The sequence below is a fragment of the Heptranchias perlo genome, chromosome 5 (genome assembly GCF_035084215.1).
Source record: "Heptranchias perlo isolate sHepPer1 chromosome 5, sHepPer1.hap1, whole genome shotgun sequence".
Taxonomy (NCBI): Eukaryota; Metazoa; Chordata; class Chondrichthyes; order Hexanchiformes; family Hexanchidae; genus Heptranchias; species Heptranchias perlo.
Genome location: NC_090329.1, coordinates 61,614,089 through 61,639,259, shown reverse-complemented (window position 1 = coordinate 61,639,259; position 25,171 = coordinate 61,614,089). Strand labels below are relative to the sequence as shown.

The 25,171-nt window shown below is 43.5% G+C and overlaps 1 protein-coding gene across 1 annotated transcript in view; it reads right to left on the bottom strand.

Annotated features, from left to right (window-relative positions):
• Positions 1–25,171, bottom strand: part of fndc4b (fibronectin type III domain containing 4b) — a 271,124-nt gene that overhangs the window by 165,083 nt on the left and 80,870 nt on the right. Inside the window, exon 2 of the mRNA XM_067984470.1 lies at positions 11,703–11,821. Coding sequence (XP_067840571.1) covers positions 11,703–11,821 — 119 coding nt within the window. The remainder of the gene's footprint in view (positions 1–11,702; positions 11,822–25,171) is intronic.

Sequence of the window (25,171 nt, the reverse complement as noted above, 5' to 3'; positions counted from 1 at the left end):
AAGTCAGCATGAATTTTTTAAAGGAAAATCGTGTTTGACTAACTTGATTGAGTTCTTTGATGAAGTAACGGAAAGGGTTGATGAGGGTAGTGTGGTTGATGTTGTGCATAAGGAATTTCAAAAGACATTTGATAAAGTACCACATAATAGACTTGTTAGAAAAATTAAAGTCCATGGGATTAATGGATAGTAGCAGCATGGATACAAAATTGGCTAGGGGACACAAAGCAGAGAGAAGTGGTGAACGGTTGTTTTTCAGACTGGAGGGAAGTATACAGTGGTGTTCCCCACTAGTCAGTATTAGGACCACTGCTCTTTTTGATATATATTAATGACCCGGACTTGGGTATAGAGGGTATAATGTCAAATTTTGCAGATGACACGAAACTCGAAAATGTAGTAAACAATGTAGAGAATAGTAACAGACTTCAGGAGGAAATAGACAGACTGGTGAAATGGGCAGACACATGGGCAGATGAAATTTAATGCAGAGAATTGTGAAGTGATACATTTTGGTAGGAAGAATGAGGATAGGCAATATAAACTAAATGGTACAATTTTAAAGGGGGTGCAGGGACCCCTTTACGTGTTAGGGGTGCACATACACAAATCTTTGACGGTGGCAGGAGAGGTTGAGAAGGCTGGTAAAAAAAGCATATGGGATCCTGGGCTTTATTAATAGACATGATGTGGAGATGCCGGTGATGGACTGGGGTTGACAATTGTAAACAATTTTACAACACCAAGTTATAGTCCAGCAATTTTATTTTAAATTCACAAGCTTTCGGAGGCTTCCTCCTTCCTCAGGTAAATGTTCAGGAGCTCCTCGAAGCCTACGCATTTATACATATAGAACAATACATGGTGTTTACAGAATGCCCCTGCAACTGCCCGTTGCCAAGGCAATCACCGTGTTCAGACAGAGAGGTGTCACCTGCAGAACCCCCGAATACACATTCAACAAAAAAACAAACAGGAAAAAAAAACAGAGAGAGGCAGAAACATCCGGAAGGCAGAGAAAGCCAGCAAATGACCCATTATATTAAAAACAGATAACATTTGTTCGCTGGTGGGGTAACGTGTAGCGTGACATGAACCCAAGATCCCGGTTGAGGCCGTCCTCATGGGTACGGAACTTGGCTATCAAGAACGGGATATGACGCTCGACTCATCGATCGACAGTTCCGACGGGCCACAGCAAAAAATCGCATAGACCTCCTCAGGAGACTAACACGGGACGCAACCAACAGAGTACCCTTTGTCGTCCAGTACTTCCCCGGAGCGGAGAAACTACGCCATGTTCTCCGCAGCCTTCAACATGTCATCAATGAGGACAAACACCTCGCTATGGCCATCCCCACACCTCCACTACTCGCCTTTAAACAGCCACCCAACCTCAAACAGACCATCGTTCACAGCAAATTACCTAGCTTTCAAGAGAACAGCGTCCACGACACCACACAACCCTGCCACGGTAACCTCTGCAAGACATGCCAGATCATCGACACAGATACCACCATCACACGAGAGGACACCACCCACCAGGTGCACGGTTCATACTCCTGTGACTCGGCCAACGTTGTCTACCTCATACGTTGCAGGAAAGGATGCCCCAGAGCATGGTACATTGGCGAGACCATGCAGACGCTGCGACAACGGATGAACGGACACCGCACAACAATCGCCAAACAGGAGGGTTCCCTCCCAGTCGGGGAACACTTCAGCAGTCATGGACATTCATCCACCGACCTTCGGGTAAGCGTACTCCAAGGCGGCCTTCGAGACACACAACAACGCAAAATCGTCGAGCAGAAATTGATAGCCAAGTTCCGCACCCATGAGGACGGCCTCAACCGGGATCTTGGGTTCATGTCACGCTACACGTTACCCCACCAGTGAACAAATGTTATCTGTTTTTAATATAATGGGTCATTTGCTGGCTTTCTCTGCCTTCCGGATGTTTCTGCCTCTCTCTGTTTTTTTTTCCTGTTTGTTTTTTTGTTGAATGTGTATTCGGGGGTTCTGCAGGTGACACCTCTCTGTCTGAACACGGTGATTGCCTTGGCAACGGGCAGTTGCAGGGGCATTCTGTAAACACCATGTATTGTTCTATATGTATAAATGCGTAGGCTTCGAGGAGCTCCTGAACATTTACCTGAGGAAGGAGGAAGCCTCCGAAAGCTTGTGAATTTAAAATAAAATTGCTGGACTATAACTTGGTGTTGTAAAATTGTTTACAATTTATTAATAGAGGCATAGAGTACAAAAGCAAGGAAGTTATGCTAAACCTTTATAAAACACTGGTTAGGCTGCAGCTGGAGTATTGTGTTCAATTCTGGGCACCAAACTTTCAGAAGGATGTCAAGGCCTCAGAGAGGGTGCAGAAGAGATTTGCTGGAATGGTATTAGAGGTGAGGAACTTCAGTTATGTGGAGAGACTGGAAAAGCTGGGGTTGTTCTTAGAACAGAGAAGGTTAAGGAGATTTGATAGAGGTGTTCAAGATCATGAACGATTTCGATAGAGTAAATAAGGAGAAACTGTTTCCAGTGGCAGAAGGGTCGGTAACCAGAGGACACAGATTTAAGGTGATCGGCAAAAGAGCCAGAGCCGACAAGAGGAAACATTTTTTTACGCAGTGAGTTATAATGATCTGGAATGCCTGAAAGGGTGGTGGAAGCAGATTCAATAGTAACTTTCAAAAGGGAATGAGATAAATACTTTAAGGGAAAACATTTACAGGACTATGGGGAAAGAGCAGGTGAATGGGCCTAATTGGATTGCTCTTTCAAAGAGCCTGCTCAGACACGATAGGCCGAATGTTGTACCTACTATGATACTATAATAGGTGGTTATGAAGAAAGGCTTGAAAGATTACGGCTTTTTTCACTGAAAAACAGAATATTAAGGAGAGAATCTAATCATTGTTTTCAGAGGGCAAATGGTGAAAGCAATCAGTAACAAGAAGGCATTATCACTGGAACAACATAAGGGGAAAGTAAGAAGAATATTTTTTCACACAAAAGGTTATCAGCGCAAGGAATGCTTTATTACACCTGGCTATTGAAGCAGAGACTATAACATTATTTAAAGGGAATTGGATAAGTACTTGAAACGAAAAAAAATGTAAAAGGATATGTGGACAAGGCAGGGAAATGCGATTACAGTAGGTAGTTCCAGTTGAAGTGCTAGCACTGGCACAGGCATGGTGGGCTGAATGGACTCTCTCTGCACTGTAATTTCTGTGACTCCTCTGTCTGCTATTTTACCAGATTCATCAGCCACGATTTTAAAGGGTGGTCAGTGCACGCGAGCTCCAAAGCGGGCGATGAATCCGGGGTTTCCGGGGACATGGAGCCCCGGCCGATCTTAATGGCCGGGCCTCATTTCCACAAATTTTCTCCAACTCCCACCTGAACCTGGCCAGACCCACTTACCTGGCCAGCAGGCGGAGCAGGAAATTCGGGCAGCAAAGGCCGCAGCTGGGGACCCGCCATATCAGTCACTGGCAGTCAAGCAAACGGTGGTGGTAGGCAGAGCTCTGCACGCGATCGGGAGCGGGGGAGGAGCCTGGGGCAAGGGAGGCCTTATGGAGCACTCCTGTACTTCCTGGCCCACAAGGACACCTAAAAAAAAATGTTTTTAAACTTACTTGCCTGGGCCTCTTCCGGCCCATGATCCCCCTCCTGACAGGTTTGGCCTGACGGGGAAGACATCACTCCTCCCCACTCAGGCCTCCAACTATAATTGCAGATCGAGTCCTGATGATGTAATTCAGCCCCAATCTGCATATTTAAACAACAATCCGCCAGCTTGGGGCAGTTGTCTTGCTCGCCTGCTCAAAAGAACAGGTTAACATCGAGAGGCAGCAGGATCAGAGAATGTAAGTCCCTGCCCTCATTTTAACTGCCCCGGATTCTGTCAGGGGTTGGGAGTTTAAAATTGGGGCCCTTATCCTATTTAAAACAAATCAGTTAACACATGCCTTAAAATAGCAGGCAAAGGTATGTCATCCAAATCACTAGGGTATACATACTCTAATTTGCATCACCTGGCCCTGGCTCCCTGCACTCAATTGCTCAGGGTCCTGATATTCTTTCTCTCTACCCACTTCTAACAGCACTTCCTTCTGTGGCCCCCTCCCCCACTCTTGTCCATGTGTTCTGCCAGCATCTAAATTTATTGCAGGTACAGCTACTTCTCCCTCCATTTGGGGACGTTCTGGAAATCTCAGGGCAACAGAAAAGGGACGGAGACCTGATGTACCAGATTGCCACCCCATTTTGCTCTCCCTAGCAACATCGGGGCCTGTGTTTCTGCAACTAGCCCTGGAAACACAAAGAATATGGCATCCGCTGCTGTGAATCCAACAATTTTGCTTTTTTAGAAAATTTTCAAAATTATAGATACGGAGGTGTATTTTGTTCACAAATGCTTCAGCTTGAGGCAACTGTAAATTCCATCTCCAAATATTCCCTTAGCAGAAATGACTAAATCAAGACAACATTTTTTGGTGGTGGGGAAACAGGACAGAATTAGCAGTCATTTGGACAAGTGTGGATTGATTAGGGAAAGCCAGCACAGATTTGTTAAAGGTAAACCATGTTTAACTAACTTGATAGAATTTTTTGATGAGGTAACAGAGAGGGTAGATGAGGGTGATGCAGCTGATGTTGTGTATACGGACTTTCAAAAGGCGTTTGATAAAGTGCCACATAATAGGCTTGTCATCAAGATTGAAGCCCATGGAATTAAAGGGGCAGTAGCAGCATGGATACAGAATTGGCTAAGTGACAGGAAACAGAGAGTAGTGGTGAACGGTTGTTTTTCGGACTGGAGGGAAGTGTACAGTGGTGTTCTCCAGGGGTCGGTGCTGGGACCACTGCTTTTCTTGATATATATCAATGAGTTGGACTTGGGTGTAACTAGGGCACAATTTCCAAATTTACAGATGACACAAAACTTGGAAGCATAGTGAACAGTGAGGAGGATAGTGATAGACTTCAAGAAGATATAGACAGGCTGGTGGCATGGGCGGACACGTGAGAGATGAAATTTAATGCAGAAAAATGCGAGGTGATACATTTCAGTAGGAAGAATGAGGCGAGACAATATTAACTAAAGGGCACAATTCTAAAAGGAGTATGGGAACAGAGAGGTCTAGGGGTATATGTACATAAATCATTGAAGGTAGCAGGGCAGGTTGAGAAAGTGGTTAAAAAAGCATACTCGATCCTTGGCTTTCTAAATAAAGGCATGGAGTACAAAAGCAAGGAAGTTATGATGAACCTTTATAAAGCACTGGTTCGGCCACAACTGGAGTATTGTTTCCAGTTCTGGGCAACACATTTTAGGAAAGATGTGAAGGCCTTAGAGAGAGTGCAGAGGAGATTTATTAGAATGATTCTAGGGATAAAGGACTTCAGTTACGTGGATAGACTGGAGAAGCTGGGATTATTCTCCTTGGAACAGAGAAGGTTGCGAGGAGATTTGATAGAGGTGTTCAAAATCATTAAGGATCTAGACAGAGTAGATAGAGAGAAACTCTTCCCAGTGGCAGAAGGGTCAAGAATCAGAGGACATGGATTTAAGGTGATTGGCAAAAGAACCAAAGGTGATATGAGGGAAAAACTTTTTTACACAATGAGTGGTTAGGATCTGGATTGTACTGCCAGCGTGAATGGTGCAGGCAGATTCAATTATGGCTTTGAAAAGGGAACTGGATAAGTATTTGAAAGGAAAAAATTTGCAGGGCTACGGCGATAGGGCGGGGGAGTGGGACTAGCTGGATCGCTCTTGCATAGAGCTGGCATGGACTCGATGGACTGAATGGCTTCCTTCCATGCTGTAACCTTTCTATGATTCTAATTGTGATGGTGCTTACATTAAAAGGCTGCTATGTGAGGGAGGGGCAGCACTCCACTTATTAATTTACTTTCCAAAGACAATTTTCCAAAATTTGTTATCCATAAAGAGCAACTTACAAAGTGCAATGATAAATGCAGCAGGATTTTCAACCTGTCACTATTGTACTTAAGATAGCAATTAGATTCAGCTAATTATGAGAATAAATCCAGTACAAAAGAAGAGCTCACTGCTTAAACTTCAACGGCAACTGGCATAGATTTACCTGGTGCTGAGCCAGGCTACATTGAGTTGCCTGGGGCGGAGAGGAGTGCATGCCCAGAAGGAAGTCTGCCCAATTCTCAGTCCACTGTACTCCCCCTTGCCCGACATATTTCCTGTATTTGCTGCACTCAGGAGATCCAATACACCTAGGCACAGGACCGGAAAATCTACCCCAGTGGCTTTTCCTATACTAATGAGTAGCTCCTTACCAAAGCCATCCCAGCTATCCTTTCCACTGCCTGTTCTGCCCTTATCACCAAGTCACATCTTGGTGTCGCCTCCCTATATCTCTAGCACTTCCTCCTTTTTTGAGCACCTTACCTTGTTCCTCCCCTCTCCTTTAAAATCCTTCTCTCTACCACTACCCCAAGTCCCACCCCAAAATTCTCACCAAGATATCCTCCTCCTTTTCTCCCTCAGCCTCTGCACTGAGTGACTCCTCATCCTCAGTAATGTTAATCTCCACCTTAGTTCCTCTTGCCCTCTCCCCTCTGAATTTATTGCCCTCCTGTTTTCAAGAAACCTTTTCCTCCATATAAATTCTCCTGCCCATATTCGTGGGCTCCCCTATGACCTTGTCGTCTCCTGTGGCCTCTCTACTCCTATGGTCTTGATAACTGATAAGGTCATTTTGGTACACTTCCTTGTATTCTTCAGAACCCACAATGCCGTACTCCTTTATAACACCACTCCCACCCTCCATGCACCATAAACTTCAGCTCATCAAAAACTTTGTTGCCCATATTCTATACTGCACCAAGTCCTGCTCACCCATCACCCCTGTCCTTGCTGACCTACATTGGCTCCCTGTCCCCCAACGCTTCAAGTTAAAAATTTTCATCCTCATGTTTAAATCTTTTCATGGCCTCGCCCTTCCCTTTCTTTGTAACTTTCCCCAGCCCTAAAACCCCTCCACTGAATACTTCGCTCCTCTGATTCTGGCCTCTTGTGCATCCTCCCTCTTTTCGCCCCACCATTAGCAGCCATGCCTTCAGCCGCCTAGGCCCCATGCTTTGAGAATTCTCTCTCTAAGCCCCTTCATATCTCCATCTCCCTCTCCTTTAAGACCCTCCTTAAAACTTACCTTTTTGACCAAGCTTTTGGTCAACCCTCCTAATGTCTCCCTCTTTGTGTCTCAGAATCCATTTTTTTGGATTATACCTCTGTGAGACACCTTGGGACATTTTTGTACGTTGAAAGTACGATATAAATGCAAGTTGTTGTTTAAGTATACTATCAAACAGTAATTCTACAAGCAACGGAACACTAGCTTTGTTTGAATGACAAATCAGTATCAATAATATTCCATAGCCCATATACTCTGCATTGCACTTGCTAAAAAAAATAATAAACATTGCAGGAAGGTTTCTCCTGGTCTCTATGACATTTTGACTTTCGGCGATCATGTAAAAGGTGTGATATTGGCTCGGGCACCCGCTAAACACATGGGGCATGCTTGTAACTCGGAGCCAGGAACCCAGCGCATGTGTAGATAATCGCATGGGGAACCCAGAAGCCAAGTGAGTGCACCCCAATCTGCGATCGCAACTCAATCAAAGGTAAGTGTTTACGCTTCCGGGTTTCCCAGGCAACCAGATTGACAGGCTGATCGCGGGGGTTCTGTTGGCCAGGTGAGCTTGTTGGGTCTGGATAAAGCACTCCTTCTCCTCTGGGTCCACAAGCAGTGCAATAATGGCACTCATCTCATGGATCTCGCCTGCTTTCACCTGACGAGAATCTGAAGCGATGGGAAACCCGAACAGGTAAGGTTAAATTTGTTTGACATTTCTAATACACAAAATATTAAGTGCCTCAACTATCGCAATGAGGTACATTGCCCCTTTAAATATCGGCCCACCAGCTTTAAATGGGGATGGGACTTCCAGGCTTCTGTTGTGCATGCGCATCCAAACACGTCTGGGTTAAACCTGGACGTGGGTGCATTGGAGCCTGGATGTGATCCTGTTCCAAAAACAAAGTATTTTTACTGCCCACCAGCCCCCAACCCACCTGTTCTTGGGGGTTAAAATTACCCCCCTGAAGTCAGTGGAAACGAAAATCAGGCAAGGTGTATAACAGGCAGCCAAGCCCATATCGTCTATTTTACACCATCGCCATAAGTCAAAATTACCTCCGATGAGTCAGCAACGTTATGGACCTGTAATTCCACAGTGGTTCTACCATAACTCTGGCAGAACCCCAGAAATGGTCCCTAGGAGTTCTGCTGTTGGGCGTTACTGCAGGAGATCAGTAGAACCCCCATGGAATCTCAGGGCCAGTGGGAAGCTTTCCTGTGATGGCTGTTTCTAGTGATTTTTCTAAAAATACCAGACAGAAAATCTTCCCTCTCTGTTTACAATGTCGCAGCACATAGCAACCAGAGAGAATTTCCCCCGTGGCTATGATTTTATTGAGTAGCACTGACTTGTTAAGAACTTGTTTGAATGTCTCATCCAAAACTGCAGTATTAAAAATCAGTAATATGAAAAAAATAATCACCATTAAAATTCTTCAAGTAACAGTAATGTGACTTTTAGACTTATCCAAACAATGGTAAATTGAGCAATCTTCCTGCTCCCAATGGGGAAGCCATGTTTGCAGGTCGGAGATAGAGCTACAACACTGTACCCATTTATTAGTGTGCAAGTACACAAAGTGAATATTCAACATCACAACTGATTCTAGTCTATTTTCTGAGTTGAGCTAGCTTTAATTTTGTTGTATTTTACAGAAACCTATTTTTCTGTTTTCAATAATGATATGCTGTTAAGTGGCCGTGATCTGCTTCTCATGTTATATAGAGGCATACTTCTTGACAGATATGAATACTTCCTTCTGAAGGCATTGAGGGAATTGGATGGGTTCCCTTTGTTTAGGAGGGTTTGACTGATCCAGAATTACTAATGGTGCTGATTAAGAATGTAGGGGGAATTTTCTAGTTGGTGCAATGTAAGTAACTGCCAGGTGAGATCAGTCATGATCTTTGCTGCAGCTTTTTCTGGTCAATGTAGTAGGAAGACTTTAATATTTATATTTCTCATTAGCAGTGCTCAGCTGCTTTTATGTGGGATGAGGAATACCACCAGCAGACAGGAAAAGAATAGGCAGCTGGCTCAGCAGGTGAGTATGAATGAGATGCAAATAAATTTTTAAAAATTCAAAGTCCCCTTCCCCCCCCCCCAGATTGTGAGAACGCACAAGATTGGATTGTTATGCTGATAATAACAAGACTCCAGTCATTTAAAAATGAGTAATGTTTAATAATAAATTACACTGGTGACCAGTTCAGTGTTACGGACTGCCAACAAATCTAAATTGCTTCTGCCTTTCCCTCCCCGGCCCCAGCCCATGAAGACAATACACTTACACCAGCAGTAATCACAGTATAAACATTTATGGGGTGCACAGCAGAAAATGGTACCTTTGGGCAGAAGTTGGTTTATCTGATCAAAAAAAAAATCAGGCAGTACCAATGTCACTTACAGATATAATTCTCCCTACACCATTTAAGTGATCTGCACCCGGGCTCTGAATAAATCACAAGGTCAGAAATAATGAACAATCCACCCTAAAGTAACAATGCATTCACGCAAATAAATAGATAAAAGATAACCATGCATAACATATAAATAAAACAGAATGGAGTGGATTTGCAATGATTACTTGGACGCTGCATTAAAAAGGAATTTGTTACAAACCAGCAACAGCGGGTAGTTAAAGCAGAAATCAGAGTAGATGGCAAGCTGCTGCAGTACATTGGAGCACTGAAGTACTGTGCTGTGATACTCCATATAGCTGCTATAAGCTGCAGTGTGAAGTCGGCTGGAGATCAGAGGATACGGAGATTCTTAGAAGCCAATTTTAACACACCCCCCCACCCCCGGGGGGGTGGGGGGAGGCATGGCTGGAGATTTGTGTCACATTTATGACCGTTCACGCCCTCACCAATTTTACATACCTGACTTCAGGCACAGGAATGCTGCCTGCCACAGAGGACCGGGGGCCTAATATAAATGGCAGTATCATTTTAACCTGGGCCCGCTTATGGTCCACATGGTCTCTGGCCCGCCAGCGAGGGGACCTCTTCCTGGGCCCAAAAGGAGACCTTGCACCTCCCCTGCCCCGGGCTTCCCTCCAACCCAATTGGGAACTTGCCAACCTTTCTCAATCCCGACTTAACTTGTCGGGACCGTTACCCTGCATCTCGACGGCAGCCTGATCCCCCCCACCCGCCAGTGGTGATGTCATTCCCGATGGCTTTGGGCAGGAGTCAGTGTTGGGACATGTAAATGAGGCCTGGGAGTTAAAATCCCCCTGGTCTTACACTCTGGGGGACTGGATGGTGGGTTTGCTGCCCACTTTTGCCCACAGGCAAAATTAAAAACATGCCATGCTAGCGTACATCAGTGGGTCATCCTACTTGATTTAGACAATATGGCTTCTAGCTATCCTCCAGCATTTCTATCCTCTTCAGTGAAAGTCCTCGCAGCTTTCTCTTTAACAAACTTGACTGCCTTCACTGCCTTTCTGTTTCAGAAAGATTCTGTGCCCATGTCTGTCTCTCAGTTTTATCTCTTGCAGTTCACAGGTGGAAAGGGAAAGCCTAGCAGACACCCCGTCTAGTGCCCAAGACCAGAGACTGCTCCGCACAATGGGCATGAGGCATTTATCGGTTACCAAGAGTAGCTAACTGATTGTTTATTACTTACAAGCTGTGAGGAAAGAGGATTAAAGCTAACTCATTAACATCTCAACTACCTATAGTCTCATATGCCTTTTTTTTTAAAACGTGCATGAATAAACTGTACTTTAAAACATAGCATTGAAAGTAACTCTGTTTTACGAATCCTTTGCGTGAAAAAATGGTCAAAAAATCCCAAAACATGACAGCGTGCAAAAGATCGATGTTTTGTTCAGAATTGTGTTCATATAGCTTCCAGGGAAATTTAGGCCCCTTACTGTTGGGAATATATTTCCACCTTGAGTTTCCATAGGGGCTCTCTGGCAGGAGATCAGCAGAACCCCCAAAGAAAGAGCGTAAATGGTCATTTTTAGCTATTTACACCATTTCTCCCGAGGTTCTGTTGATCTCTCAGGGTCTGAAGTTACAGCCGGAGATCAGAAGAACCCTGTGAAAATTCAAGTCTGCCTTCTACATTTTACAGAAATGGTTTCTCAAAGTAATCATAACATGAATTCAGATCACATCCAATGAAGTACAGCAGAAATTGAGCATCAGTGTGTGCTTCCATGTGGGAAAATGATAGAATTTTCATCTTAAAAAGGTGTTCTAAAATGTAGTCTATTATAAACTGAAAGGCACCATATTCATTTGATGTGAGAAATAGAAAATTGTCCATGTACATTAACCAGCTGAAAACTACAGTATTTAGCAGCAAAAATCCTACTATTCAACGGCCATAAAATTTGTAATTGTAATCTTTCAGGAACGGATTCAGCTGTTCTGACATTGATTTCAATGAAGACTGACACTTTCTAAGCAAAACTGCATTAAGAGTCTGCTGATATTTTCTAAACAGCAACCAAGAAGTGAAATGAGACTGTGAGGCATTACCAGCTGCGATATGGCATAACCAATGATAACATCTCCTTCAGGAACATCCCAGGATACAGTGGCTGAGTTGGCCTTCAGATGACTGATGGTGACATTGACAGGAGCTGGTGGTCTATCAGCTGAAAAACACAAGAGATCAATGATGGACATTAGACCTATTTTCTCATGCAACTGTCAACACACCTGGCAAATATTTATCTCCGTAAATAGCAGCATGTTGACATGTTCATCCATCACCAGCAATAGAATACACGGTGTTAATTTTGTGATCATAAGGATGAGGCTTTACACATGATTTAGTTAAAATAAAAGCTTTGACTTTCATTTTATTATTGAACATCTTTTGTACCTTTGTAATATGAGGACATACTTTCTGATACAGTGTCTGTAAAATGTTGTTGCCTCCATTAGGTTTGTATCACTGCTATTACCAGACACACTCCCTCCTCCCTCAGGTGGAAGGGATGTGACGGCTGGGATTCAGAGCTCCTAAGCCCTATAAATGGCTGACAGATGAGATAAATCCTATTAGCTTCCTCCTCCTCCATCCCCACAAGATAATGTGCTTTGTGACTGTGAGGTATTCTGTCTGATGGTTTCACGGGGAGCTGGTGAAACTCAACCTTTGCAAGGAGTTGATTAAAAAACGAGAGAAATATTATGCCATTGGATTGTTGCGACAGACATTCAATCCCCTACTCCTGATTTCAGTCATGCTGCTGTGGGGAGGCACTGAGTAAAGGCTGGCATCTTCCCCTCGGGGGAGGAAGGGAAAATCAGTGGCTCATCACCAAGTTATGGGATTCCAAGAGGCCAGCTCAAGAGTAATGTAGGTGAAAGCCTGGGAGCAGGTTGCCTGCCCATTTCTCAGCTGCAAGAGGTCCATGACATGGGCAAAAGAGAAAGGGAGAAAAATGAGAGGGGAAACAGATCTTCAGAAAAAAAGATTTAGAGAAACCACAACGACAATGTGAAATTACATGGCACCCTTAACGTAGAAAAACATCTGAAAGCGCTTCTCAGAGGGGTAATCAGACAAAAATGTACACAAACAAAGAAATAGGTATTAGGCAGGGGGAGACCCAAAGATGGGTTTTAAGGAGGCCCTTAAAGGCGGAGAGGTTTCTGGAGAGGTGGATAGATTTAGAGAGGGAATCCAGAGTGTCAGGCCTAGATGCCTTAAAACATGGCCACTTGTGATGGGACAAAAGCAGGGGGAGGGGTGTTACAGAAAAGGCCTGTGTTAGAGGCATGGAGAATTCAATGGGGAATGGTAAAGCTGAAGGAGGTAACAGAGATAGGGAACAGCAAGGGAAGAAGTGAATTAAAAACAAGGATGAAAACTTTACATTTGAGGAATTAGGGAGCCAATGTAGGTCACAAGATCAGAGGTGATGGGTGAGTGGGACTTGGTGCAGGATACGATATGGGCAGCATAGATTCGGATGAGTTGCACTTTACAGATCTTACAGGACAGCTGCAAATGGGTAGGGGCGGGCAATGTTACAGAGGTTGAAGTAGGCAGTCTTGTTGATGGAGAGTACATGGCATAGGAAGCTCAGCTTGGGGTCGAATAGGATGCCGAGATTGTGAACAGTCTGGTTCAGCCTGAGGCACTGGCCGGGCAGGGGAATGGAATCAGTGGTGAGGTTACGGAGTTTATGGTGAGAGCTGAAGATTGTTGCTACATTGTTCCCAATGTTTAACTGGAGGAAATTACAGCTCATCCAAGACTAGATATTGGACAAGCAGTCAAATACAGCAGCAGTGGAGGGGTCGAGAGAGGTGGCGGAGAGGTAGAACTAGGTGTCATCTGTGTACATATGTCTGTGGATATGTCGCCAAAGGACAGTATGTAGATAAGGAAGAGGAAGAGGAAGAGGACGGGGCCCAGGATAGATCCTTGGGAGACTCTGTGGTAACAGTGTGTGGGCTGGAAGAGAAGCCAGTGCTGGAGATGCTCTGGCTATGATTTGAATAGATAAAAGTAGAACCAAGGGGTTATCTTACAGCATGATCCTGGAGTAATGTATGGTTTTGGCAGAGGAGAGTGTGGCCTGATAATGCTTGATCTGATCCAGCCAGATTTGGTGATGGATGGCTAAACCAATTATGTGCCAGATATTCTCAAGTCTGTGCCTCTAGGACTTCAGGAAGTGAAGACAATGACCATATGGGAAGAAGGGGGGGGGGTGGGGAAGAGATCACCAAATGTACAAAACAGTAATCTCAATAAACTAGAAAAAATTGGCTAGATATTGCTTTTGGGAATTATAGTGGATGATTGATCAATATGTTCATATTACATTGCTCTGTCCACTATTTTAACGGAAGTGTTAAACCATTCACTTTAAATAAATTAATGCCTCCATTAAAATTGCAGACAGGAAAATGTCATACAAATACATTAAGCATTCGTCTACTACAATTATCAACAGTAATTTCTAGCCTAATGCTATTAAGGTAAATTAATTGATCCTGCGCTCCCAGTGGAGAGCAGCACTCAAAGAGTATGTATGGGTTGAAGATTCAGCACTACAGTGTTGTAGCCCTACCTCTGACCCACATTCCTCTCCAGCATGGCTTCCCTCTGGGAGCAAGGGATTTATCAACTTACTGTATTATCTTTTAAATTGTAATTGATGTCTGTTAATAGTTCTCAAAAGACTTACAACAATAATTGTCATTACCACACTTTAAGAATTCAAATACATTTTATTTATAGTTTATTTAAATACACACATTGTCATTGGAAGTATGGTATTTGATGATTTTGTGCAGCAATGTAGTAAAGGTACTGTCTACAGAAGTAATCAACTTCAAAACAATACTGAGACCTTCCAGCCAGCTCCACTTGTACAATTCCTTGTTTTATATAGCAACACAACAGTTAGCAGCAGTGCAAGTAATGCACGGAGGACAGGGGGATTGCATCTTTAACTGGAATGAAAAACTGGAAAGATCATAAGCATAACACTAAGTGCAATTCACTCCAAATAATGTCACAACAGCTACAGGAGAGGTATAAAAAGCATCCATTCTGCAATCAATTAGTTGCTCACTGCTGAAGAATGTTTCTGTAGGTTAGCAGTTGCTTGAGAGGCCAGGTTATCAAGGCCAGAAAAATCAGCAAGAAATGACGGCATTTATTTCTTTTTTTTATACTTTCACATTATAAAATCTATCATCCGAACTGAGACTGGTGCACAGTGGATGTACATTACATATATATATATATATATATATATACATATATAAGGAGATCTTTCTATTTGTTGCTTGAAATGATACACTGTTTTATAAGGGCAGAAGTGCTGCACCATGTAATACTCAATGTACTCTTCTGATAAAGTGGAGCAGTGTCCCTTTAAAGCTACAAAGTCTAATTGCTGTTAAGTCAACACCACTCAAAGTTCAGTCAGAGTTTAATTGTTTGGTCAGAGAACTGTGGAGATTGTAAAATGCTTGTCAATTTCCAGTTAGAGCAGAGAAGTTACATCAGGTCAGGCTAAAGATAAAAGAAGAGATTGGCCCTTTTCTTCCTGATTTGCAACCAGCTGCTGTAAGGAAACCAGCCTTTAATAATCTGGTAGGCCCCACTTTTGACTTTCCAAAAGTACAGTACACCCGCTTGATGCAGGCATACAGTAAGTTAGGGGCAACTGAGGTGTGACTGATGGGAATTCTGGTGAGTGATGTCATCCTGTCAATTTCAAAGGGGGTGGACACAAGGACTGCCTGCATTCGGAGTCCTGGGTAATCCCAGGACAGCTCTAATGTGGTGGAGTCCCAGCGTAACAGAGTCCTCTCCCAATTACATAAACCCATTCTGTATTTATGTACAATACAGTGGAATATTTCTCTTTAGGAGAATACTGAGATTTCTCTGTTCATCTAGCTCATATTGGTGCCATTGATTTGGATAGACAAATATAAGGTTTGCAGGTAACATTACCCTCACCAAACACAGCAATGGCATTATTTAGTAGCAGCTACATTAAAAGATATGACCGTAGACAGGCAATGGCTAGCATTTAAAGAATTAATACATAATTTGCAACAAATATATATTCCTTTAAGACACAAAACCCCAACAGGAAAAGTGGTCCAACCGTGGCTAACAAGAGAAATTAAAGATAGTATTAAATCAAAGGAAGAGGCAGTAAGCCTGAGGATTGGGAGCATTTTAGAATTCAGCAAAGGAGGACCAAGAAATTGATAAAGAAAGGGAAAATAGAATATATGAAAGTAAACCAGCGAGAAACATAAAATCGATTGTAAAAGCTTCTATAGGTATGTAAAAGGGAAAAGATTGGCAAAGGCAAATGTGGGTCCCTTAGAGACAGAGACGGGAGAATTTATAACGGGGAATAAGAAAATGGCAGAGAAATTAAACAAATACTTTGGGCCTGATATTAGGAGGGAGATGGGTTGGCAGTGGGGGGTCGACTGGGCACGTGAGTAACCCGCCCAGTAAAATCGGTGGGTTCCCCACGCGATCGCAAGTAAATTGAAGCCACTTACCTTGGCTTCCGGGTTTCGCGCTGGAAAGCTGTGCAGCAGGGGGACTGCACACCCGCATCATAGGCTGTCAGCTGGAGGAGCCCTATTTAAAGGGGCAGTCCTCCACTGATTGATGCTGCAGAAAGCAGCCAAAATTACAGAATGGAGCAGCCCAGGGGAAAGGCTGCTCCCAGGTTTAATGATGCCTCATTCCAGGTCCTACTGGATGGGATGAGGAGGAGGGGGAGGAGGAGGAGGAGGGGGAGAAGACTGAGATCTTCTCCCCGGCCTACGGGAGGAAGGCCTGGCTCGAGGTGGCAGAGGAGGTCACCAGCACCACCAACATATCACGCACCTGCTTACAGTGCAGGAGGCGCTTCAATGACCTAAGTAGGTCAGCCGAAGTGAGTACACTTACTCATTCCCCTACAGACTTCTGCCACATCACCGCCCCCACCCCACATCTCCTTCTGCACTGCCAACACTACTCTATCACATCACTCCTCACACCCAAAGGTCATCCTCATCTTACCTGCACTTACTCACCTCATCAGTACTCATCCCACCACTACCACTCAACCCAACCCTCATACAATCTCATGGCTCTATCTCATACTCACCCTCTCATGCATCTCTTTCACAGTCAGCCTCACCCAACCTGCCACTACCTGTGCTGCAGCCACAGGGCATGCATCACATATATGTAGTAGGAAGCATAAGGCACACGTGTCGTGAGCATGAAGAGGATGCACAAGGGTGTTTGAGGGTTTGTCATGGTTTTTTACTTATATTTGATTTCTGATCAACTCATATTACATATTATATTGTCACCACTACTGCCACGTCTTGGCCATTCTTGACTGGCTTGTGCAATAATGCCCTTTCCCGACGATCACCATGAAGACCCACACCTGATGCCACCCATTGTGTCACTGCGGAGTGGGTGCAGGTGTATTTGCAGGGCTTTTTTGTGCAGACGACTGAGAGACACCGGCGATGTCCCTGATGGCACCCTGGAAGGATCCAGAGGAGAAGTTGTTGAGGGCAGTGGTGACTTTGACAGCGACAGGTAAGAAGATGGTGCTCGGGCCAGCTGGGAGCAGCTTGGCATGAAGGAGGCTGCAGATGTCCACGACTACATGTCGAATGACTCTGAGCCTCGGTCTATAGACCCTGTGGTGAGGGTTGTGTCTTCTGCGACGCATCTCTCTCTGCGGTTGCCCTCCATCTTGCTGTGCAGGTGGATGTGTCACAGCACTGTGTTGTGGAGCTCCACGTGTCAGAGGTGGACGGCGTGGCCGGCGAGGCTGGTGATGCTGTTCATCCTCCGAGGAGGTCATGACTGCAACTATGGCAGCCCCCATCCGGAAGATGTACATTTGAGGGGGTCCGTAAGGTAGGTAAATGTGTCTGCACACCGGGGTTGAGGTTGCAAGTTTGTGAATTTTTGTGTTAGGAGGAGGGGGTGCAGGCCAAACTTGGTCCAAAGTGACAGAGAGGCCTCCTGCAATGAGTGAGGGTCTCCCCCCCTACCTGTCAGATGAACCTTTGCAGCTCCCACAGGCTGGTGGCTGCAACACGTCTATTTAAACTGGGAGTGTTTCCCCCAGTACGGGAAACACGCTCAGTTTGGATGAAAATCCCACCCCTCCTAGAATATCTTGCCAATCAGGTCTGCTAACGACCTGAAGTATCAAAATAATTGGTTTAATTGGGATCCCGCCGGTTTTAATTGCCGGTGGGAGTCCCGCATGCGGGGGCTGCGCGCGCATCTAACCGTGTCATTGGGGAACCCGGAAGTGGGCGGGTTGGAGCCAGGCTCCGGACCCGACCTGGGAATCCTGGAGCCCCCCGCCACGAACGCACCCGCTCGGCCATCCTAAAATCGACCCCTTTGTGTCTGTCTTCATGGAAGAAGACACAGAAAACCTCCCAGAAATACTAGAGAACCAAGGGTCTGGAGAGAATAAGGAACTGAAAGAAATTAGTATTAATAAAAAAAATAGTACTAGAGAAATTAATGGGACTGAAAGTCGATAAATCCCAAGGACCTGATGATCCACATCCTAGGGTTTTGAAAGAAGCTTTTAGAGATAGTGGATGCATTGGTTGTCATCTTCCAAAATTCTATAGATTCTGGAATGGTTCCTGCAGATTGGAGGGTGGCAAATGTAACCTCACTATTTAAGAAAGGAGGGAGAGAGAAAACAGGGAACTACAGACATGTTAGCCTGACATCAGTAGTGAGGAAAATGCTAGAATCTATTATAAAGGATGTGATAACAGGATGCTTAGAAAATAATAATAGGATTTGGCAGAGTCAACATGGATTTATGAAAGGGAAATCATGTTTGACAAACCTATTGGTGTTCTTTGAGGATGTAACTAGTAGAATCGATAAGGGAGAACCAGTGGATGTGGTGTATTTGGATTTTCAGAAGACTTTCGATAAGGTCCCACATAGGAGGTTGGTGAACAAAGTTAGAGCATATGGAATTGGGGGTAATATATTGGCATGGATTGAGAATTGGTTAACAGACAGAAAACAGAGAGTAGGAACCAACGGGTCTTTTTCAGGTTGGCAGACTGTAACTAGTAGGGTACCACAGGGATTGGTGCTTGGGCCCCAGCTATTCACAATCTATATCAATGGCTTGGATGAGGGGACCAAATGTAATATTTCCAAGTTTGCTGATGACACAAAATTAGGTGGGAATGTGAGTTGTGAGGAGGATGCATAGAGGCTTCAGGGGGATATAGACAGGCTAAGTGAATGGGCAAGAACATGGCAGATGGAATATAATATGGAAAAATGTGAATTTATCCACTTTGGTAGGAAAAACAGAAATGCAGAGTATTTTTTAAAATGGTGAGAGATTGGGAAATGTTGATGTCCAAAGGGACCTGGGTGTCCTTGTACATGAGTCACTGAAAGCTAACATGCAGGTACAGCAAGCAATTAGGAAGGCAAATGGTATGTTGGCCTTTATTACAAGAGGATTTGAGTACAGGAGTGAAGATGTCTTACTGCAATTATATAGGACCATGGTGAGACCTCACCTGGAGTATTGTGTACAATTTTGGTCTCCTTACCTAAGAAAGGATATACTTGCCATAGAGGGAGTGCAACAAAGGTTCACCAGACTGATTCCTGGGATGGCAGGATTGTCGTATGAGGAGAGATTGAGTAGACTAGGCCTGTATTCTCTAGAGTTTAGAAGAAAGAGGTGATCTCATTGAAACATAGAAAATTCTTACTGGGCTCAACAGGGTAGATGCAGGGAGGATGTTTCCCCTGGCTGAGTCTAGAACCAGGGATCACAGTCTCAGAATAAGGGGAAGACCATTTAGGACTGAGATGAGAAGAAATTTCTTCACTCAGAAGGTGGTGAATCTTTGGAATTCTCTACCCCAGAGGGCTGTGGAGGCTCAGTCATTGAGTACATTCAAAACAGAGATCAATAGATTTCTAGATATTAAAGGCATCAAGGGATATGGGGATAAAGCAGGAAAATGGCGTTGAGGTAGAAGATCAGCCATGATCCCGTTGAATGGCGGAGCAGGCTCGAGGGGCCGGATGGCCTACTCCTGCTCCTAATTCTTATGTTCTAACTCTCACCAGGCATTGAATTTTGACTCTGATATTTTAAAGGAAAGGTAGCTGCATACTCAATAATTTCAGTATACCTGACCCAACCCTTTATATGCTCCATGCTATTATTTTCTGTATGCAATACTGGTCATCTAATCATAGGAAAGATATCAGTGGATTTGAGAATATGCAGCATCTTATTAGTAAAGAGGAGCCTTTGAGGTGACCTAATACATGTTTCCAAGATTGTGAAGGAGAATAATAACGTTGATGCAGAAAAATTATTCACAATGACGAATAGGTCAAAATCTAAGGGACATCATTTAAAAAGTAGGTATTCAGAAGTGACAAGGGAGGTTGGTTGGAACTTCTTCAAACAAAGGGTAGCAAACATGTGGAATAATTTCTCAAGGAAGGTCATTTAAGCAAATAATATAAATGGGTTCAAAAGTAAATTAAAGGAGTAGTTTTATGACTTCTCTTCACAGATGCTGACTGACCTGCTGCACATTTCCAGCATTTTTTGTTTTAATGTGATAGTCATTTATTTTGAACAATCACTTTAAGTGAACGATTCTAACCATCATCATAATTTTGACAGAAAACCAATCAGATGCATAATTTCTATGGAGAAGGTGAAAATGCAGCTGGGAACCTAAATGACAGGCAGCAGCCATCGCATAGCAACCTGATTTAAAGAACCCTATTATAGATTATTTTAAGACAATTTAGTTTCCTGTTCAAAAGTATATCTGCATCCACAAATAACAAGTAAGGATTAGAGTCCATAATCTAGTCAGCATCTTGAATTAATGAACATTGTTTGAATAAGATATTAAGGTAATCCACCAGTCACAAAGCCCTGTCCTATAAAGCCTCTTACAGTGAACCTATTTACATGACTATGCCAGTTTTCTCTATTCAGTGCATCAATTCAAGCTAGTTTAATTAAGAATAATTGTCCAATGATTGCATTTGCACTTATCACCTCATTACTCTCATTATTTTGATTTAATTCCTTTTTATGACACCATGTTGACTTATCCTCAATTGTCACCTAATTTAGGAAAAATGAACCCGAGGGAAGCTTGGGATTCAGTTTAGTCATTTGGCACCACAAAATGTACCACAGGGAGAAACTAATTCCCAGGTGAAATGGCCAAATCACTTGAGCCCACATTTTGCTGTTCTCGAGACAGGACTGATTTCCCCAAGGATTAATCTACTTTAATCAACACAATTTCAGCTTAGCTCATCGGGTGCGCTGAGACAAAAAAAAATCCCCCTCTATTTCCTAGTTAACAAATAAAACCATTGCAAATGATATTGAAATTAATGCGGGTGTGATTCCCAGATGTTTTTGTGTGAAATGATGCATCGTGGGCTTGGATCACCCATTTACAACAGGGTTAGCCAATACCTTCCATCTCAACCATGAAACACTGTACTTGAGGCACTTTAAAGACAAAATTGTCTTACAGAGAAAAAAAACACTATCAATTTTTTGGGTGAAAATTTAATATTAATAAAAATGTCAAAAGTATGGAAAAATGTCTAATAAAAAATACTGTAAACATATAAGGGATGCCCAAAGAGCTCTTGCATTCATTGAGCTTCCATTCTTTTCATTCCCAATGGGTGTACAAGTTGTAAACAGCAAACCCTGCACAAATACCACTCATTTGTGCATTTTTGCATCAAATCTGGGGCCTTAACGAGGCTCACGCATGAATTGGGTACAAACAATTCAACTCACTAAAAATAGAAAGGCACCGAATTGCAGGCCAGAAAGAATTGGGGCAGATTCTACTTTCCCAGTTCAACACTCCCGCTGTGCTACTTGCATAACTGCTCTCCCGGCCACTGATTGGCAAAGGGTTTTGGCTCTGCCCAATTTTTTCTGGCCTGCAATTCTTCCTCTTTTTGAAAAATTGTTTTTTTCCTTTAAAACGTGCTATGCTCTTAAATTGTGAAAGCTAACTCACTCATTAAATGCACATACATAATATTAACAATGTAACTGCTCATTGGCCTTGAAGTGCCAACTTTCCTTTTGCTTCACTTCCTCATGACTTGAATGTTAAATTGGAATTCTGCATTTCTGACAGTCTATGAGCGATCATGGTTACATTGAACATAATTGATCCCTGTCCAACAATGACACAGAGCAGTAATGAAGGGATACTGTTGAGCAGTGAAGGGCAGCAGAAGCCTCCTGCTGTGTCCTTCTGCGCAATGATTCTTCATTTTTGCAAGTTTACAGTGTGTTGTGTGACACAAGTTACTTTGCAAATATTAATATTAATTTAAATGTGCTTAATGGAACTATGCATGACATACAAACCGAAACATCTCAGGGTACAGATTACTATTGGTAGTAGCCTGTTTAAAAGAAAATGATTCATGCTTCTGGTAAAGCAAAGGGAGCAAACTAGTACAAGTGAAGTGTTTATATGATAATATCGCCGACAGTATATTCCACCCTTTGATGTGTATAAATTGAAGTCACTGTGCTGTGTACCCGATGCTCTCTGGTACTACATCTCCCTTTGTGGATGAACTCTTCTAAGTACGGAATTATCATTGAGAAAATGATTATGTAACTCCATCCCTATACACTATGTGTAAAATATTAGGTGCATATTTTCCTGTGGGTGTTAAGCTGAATGAAAAACTAGATTGGGTAAACAGTTGTGCAAAAAGGGTAGAGTACAATAACACGAGTACAATTAAAAAAAAGTTCATGGTGTAATTTTTCAACTTTGCAATCCCAGTGGGATGCCTTGTCGATGAGCGTGCCCTCCATGCAATTAGATCATGGTTGCTCTGTACCTCCATTTTCCGGCCTTTGTTCCATGTCACTTGATATCCTTACTCAACAAAAATCTATTGATCTCAGTCATGAAAATTTTAGTTGACCCAGAATCCATAGCCTTTTGGGGGTACAAGTTCTAGATTTCCACCTCTCTTTTGTGAAAAAGTGCTTCCTGATTTCACTCCTAAATGGTCGGGTTACGGCAGGTGTCCTTCTTGTCTGCTCAGAAGAGTTGGTTAAAATCGGAACCTGCGGGATTGTTGCAAACGTCAGCGTGTAAGTCCCACAGGCGATTTTAACTGCCTGCCTGACTGGTTTCCATCGTCCAGATAGGGTTAAATCGTTGCTTTAATGTCAAACAGGCAGCTGGATAGTCAAGCAACATCCTTGTAATTAAAGGAAGGGTCAGAAAGGTAATGTTATGTTTCATCAGCATACATATGGAACTTTATCCCATGCTACCGGATAAAGTCACCAAAGGACAGGATGATGAAATGGAAAGGACCAAGGTTGGAGTCCTGGAGTATGCCAGTAGTGACTGTGCAGGGATAGGAGGAAAATCATTGGAGATTATGTAAGGGTTAATATTTCACTTATGTGCTTCCAGCACAGAGTATTGCATGTAGGAGCACATATTGAAATATTGGGCAAGGAGAATTGCACGGATATTACACATTCCACCTGATTTTCCATCCATTAAAAGTGAAGATCTGGGAGATGCCAAGGCCCCATTTCATAATGAGGGCAAGTGGTGGTCATGCATGTGGGTGAGCAAGTGGATATGGAGGGTGAGGTTGAGGGTAGGAAGGGTGAAGAAATGGGTGGAGGTATGGAAGGGGGAGTTAGGTTGGAAGTTGAAATAAAGTCGCTCACTTCATAGATTGAGGATGGCAAGAAGGGAGGAGGTTTCAGTGAGGAAAATACCCAGGGGTTGCGGGACGATAGGTGAAGTGGATTTCGAAGGAGAGGCGAGTAGGGCATTCAAAAGTGTAGAAAGAACCAAAAGGAAACCTTTGGTTAAGGCGAGATTTATTTTTACAGATACATTGGAAATATACAAGGAGGACAGGAAAAGACCATCAGTCCCATTAAGCCCGCTTCATCCAGTCATGGTCACCACTTCATCCAGTCCAATATGTTCACCACTGACCCACTCCCAACCATGTCATCTCATGGGAGAGGCAAAGGAGAGAAAATAGGTGATATTTCCAAAGACTCCATACCACCATGCATGCAGGAGATGACTTATCAGAAAATTGCAGATGCGCTGCCTGTGCTTTTTTTGTCCATTAAAATCAGTGGACAGAAAACTCTGAGCAATGCACCAGGTGAGAAGTGACTTTCCAATAAGTTGCCCACTCCATGCAAGGCTTGCCAGTGGCACAGGTCTCAGAAAATCTCACCCAAAACAGGTGGAAATTCAGGAAAACTCTGGGAAGTTACTCTTCAACTCTCTAAAACAATCAAGCAAAGTTCTGGAAGACTGCAGTAGCCCATAACTCCTCAATCCCAACTATCTAAAAGCTTCCCTTCTATAACTGAAACTCCATGTCCTTCTCAGATCGCAAAGATAGACGTGTATTTTCCATCACATCACCAAAAATAGTTTCCTGTACATTTATAACTATTTAAAGAATTAAATTAGACAAACAGATTAATAAAATATTTTAGTAATATTGTTTTGCCTTGGCACAGAAATATATGTCAACAAACAACATCAATAACTTGCATTTATATAGTGCCTTTAACATAGTAAAACGTCCCAAGGAGCTTCACAGGAGCGTTATCAAACAAAATTTGATATCGACCCACATAAGGAGATATTAGGACACTTGGTCAAAGAGGTAGGTTTTGAGGAGCGTCTTAAAGGAGGAGAGAGAGGTAGAGAGGCGGAGAGGTTTAGTGAGGAAATTCCAGAGCTTAGGTCCTGGACAGCTGAAGGCACGGCCGCCAATGGTGGATCGGTTAAAATTAGGGATGCGCAAGAGGCAAGAATTGGAGGAGCGCAGAGATCACGGACGGTAGTAGGGCTGGAGGAGGTTACAGAGGTAGGGAGAGGCATGTCCATGGAATGATTTGAAAAAATGGATGAGAATTTTAAAATCGAGGTGGTCCCGGACCGGGAGCCAATGTAGGTCAGTGAGCACAGGGGTGATGGGTGAATGGGACTTGGTACGAGTTGGGATACAGGCATCATAGCTTTGAATGAGTTTATGGATGGGAAGCTGGCCAGGAGAGCATTGGAATAGTCAAATCAAGAGGTAACAAAAGCATGGATGAGGGTTTCAGCAGCCGATGAGCACAGGCAGGGGCGGAGACGGGCGATGTTACGGAGGTGGAAGTAGGCGGTCTTGGTGATGGATCAGATATACGATCAGAGCTCATCTCAGGGTCAAATAGGACGCCAAGGTTGCGAATGGTTTGGTTCAGCCTCAGCCAGTGGTCAGGGAGAGGGATGGAGTCAGTGGTTAGGGAACGAAGTTTGTGGCAGGGACTGAAGACAATGGACATGATTTTAGCATGGCAGCGGGAAGTTAGTGGGTAGGTAATTATTCACAT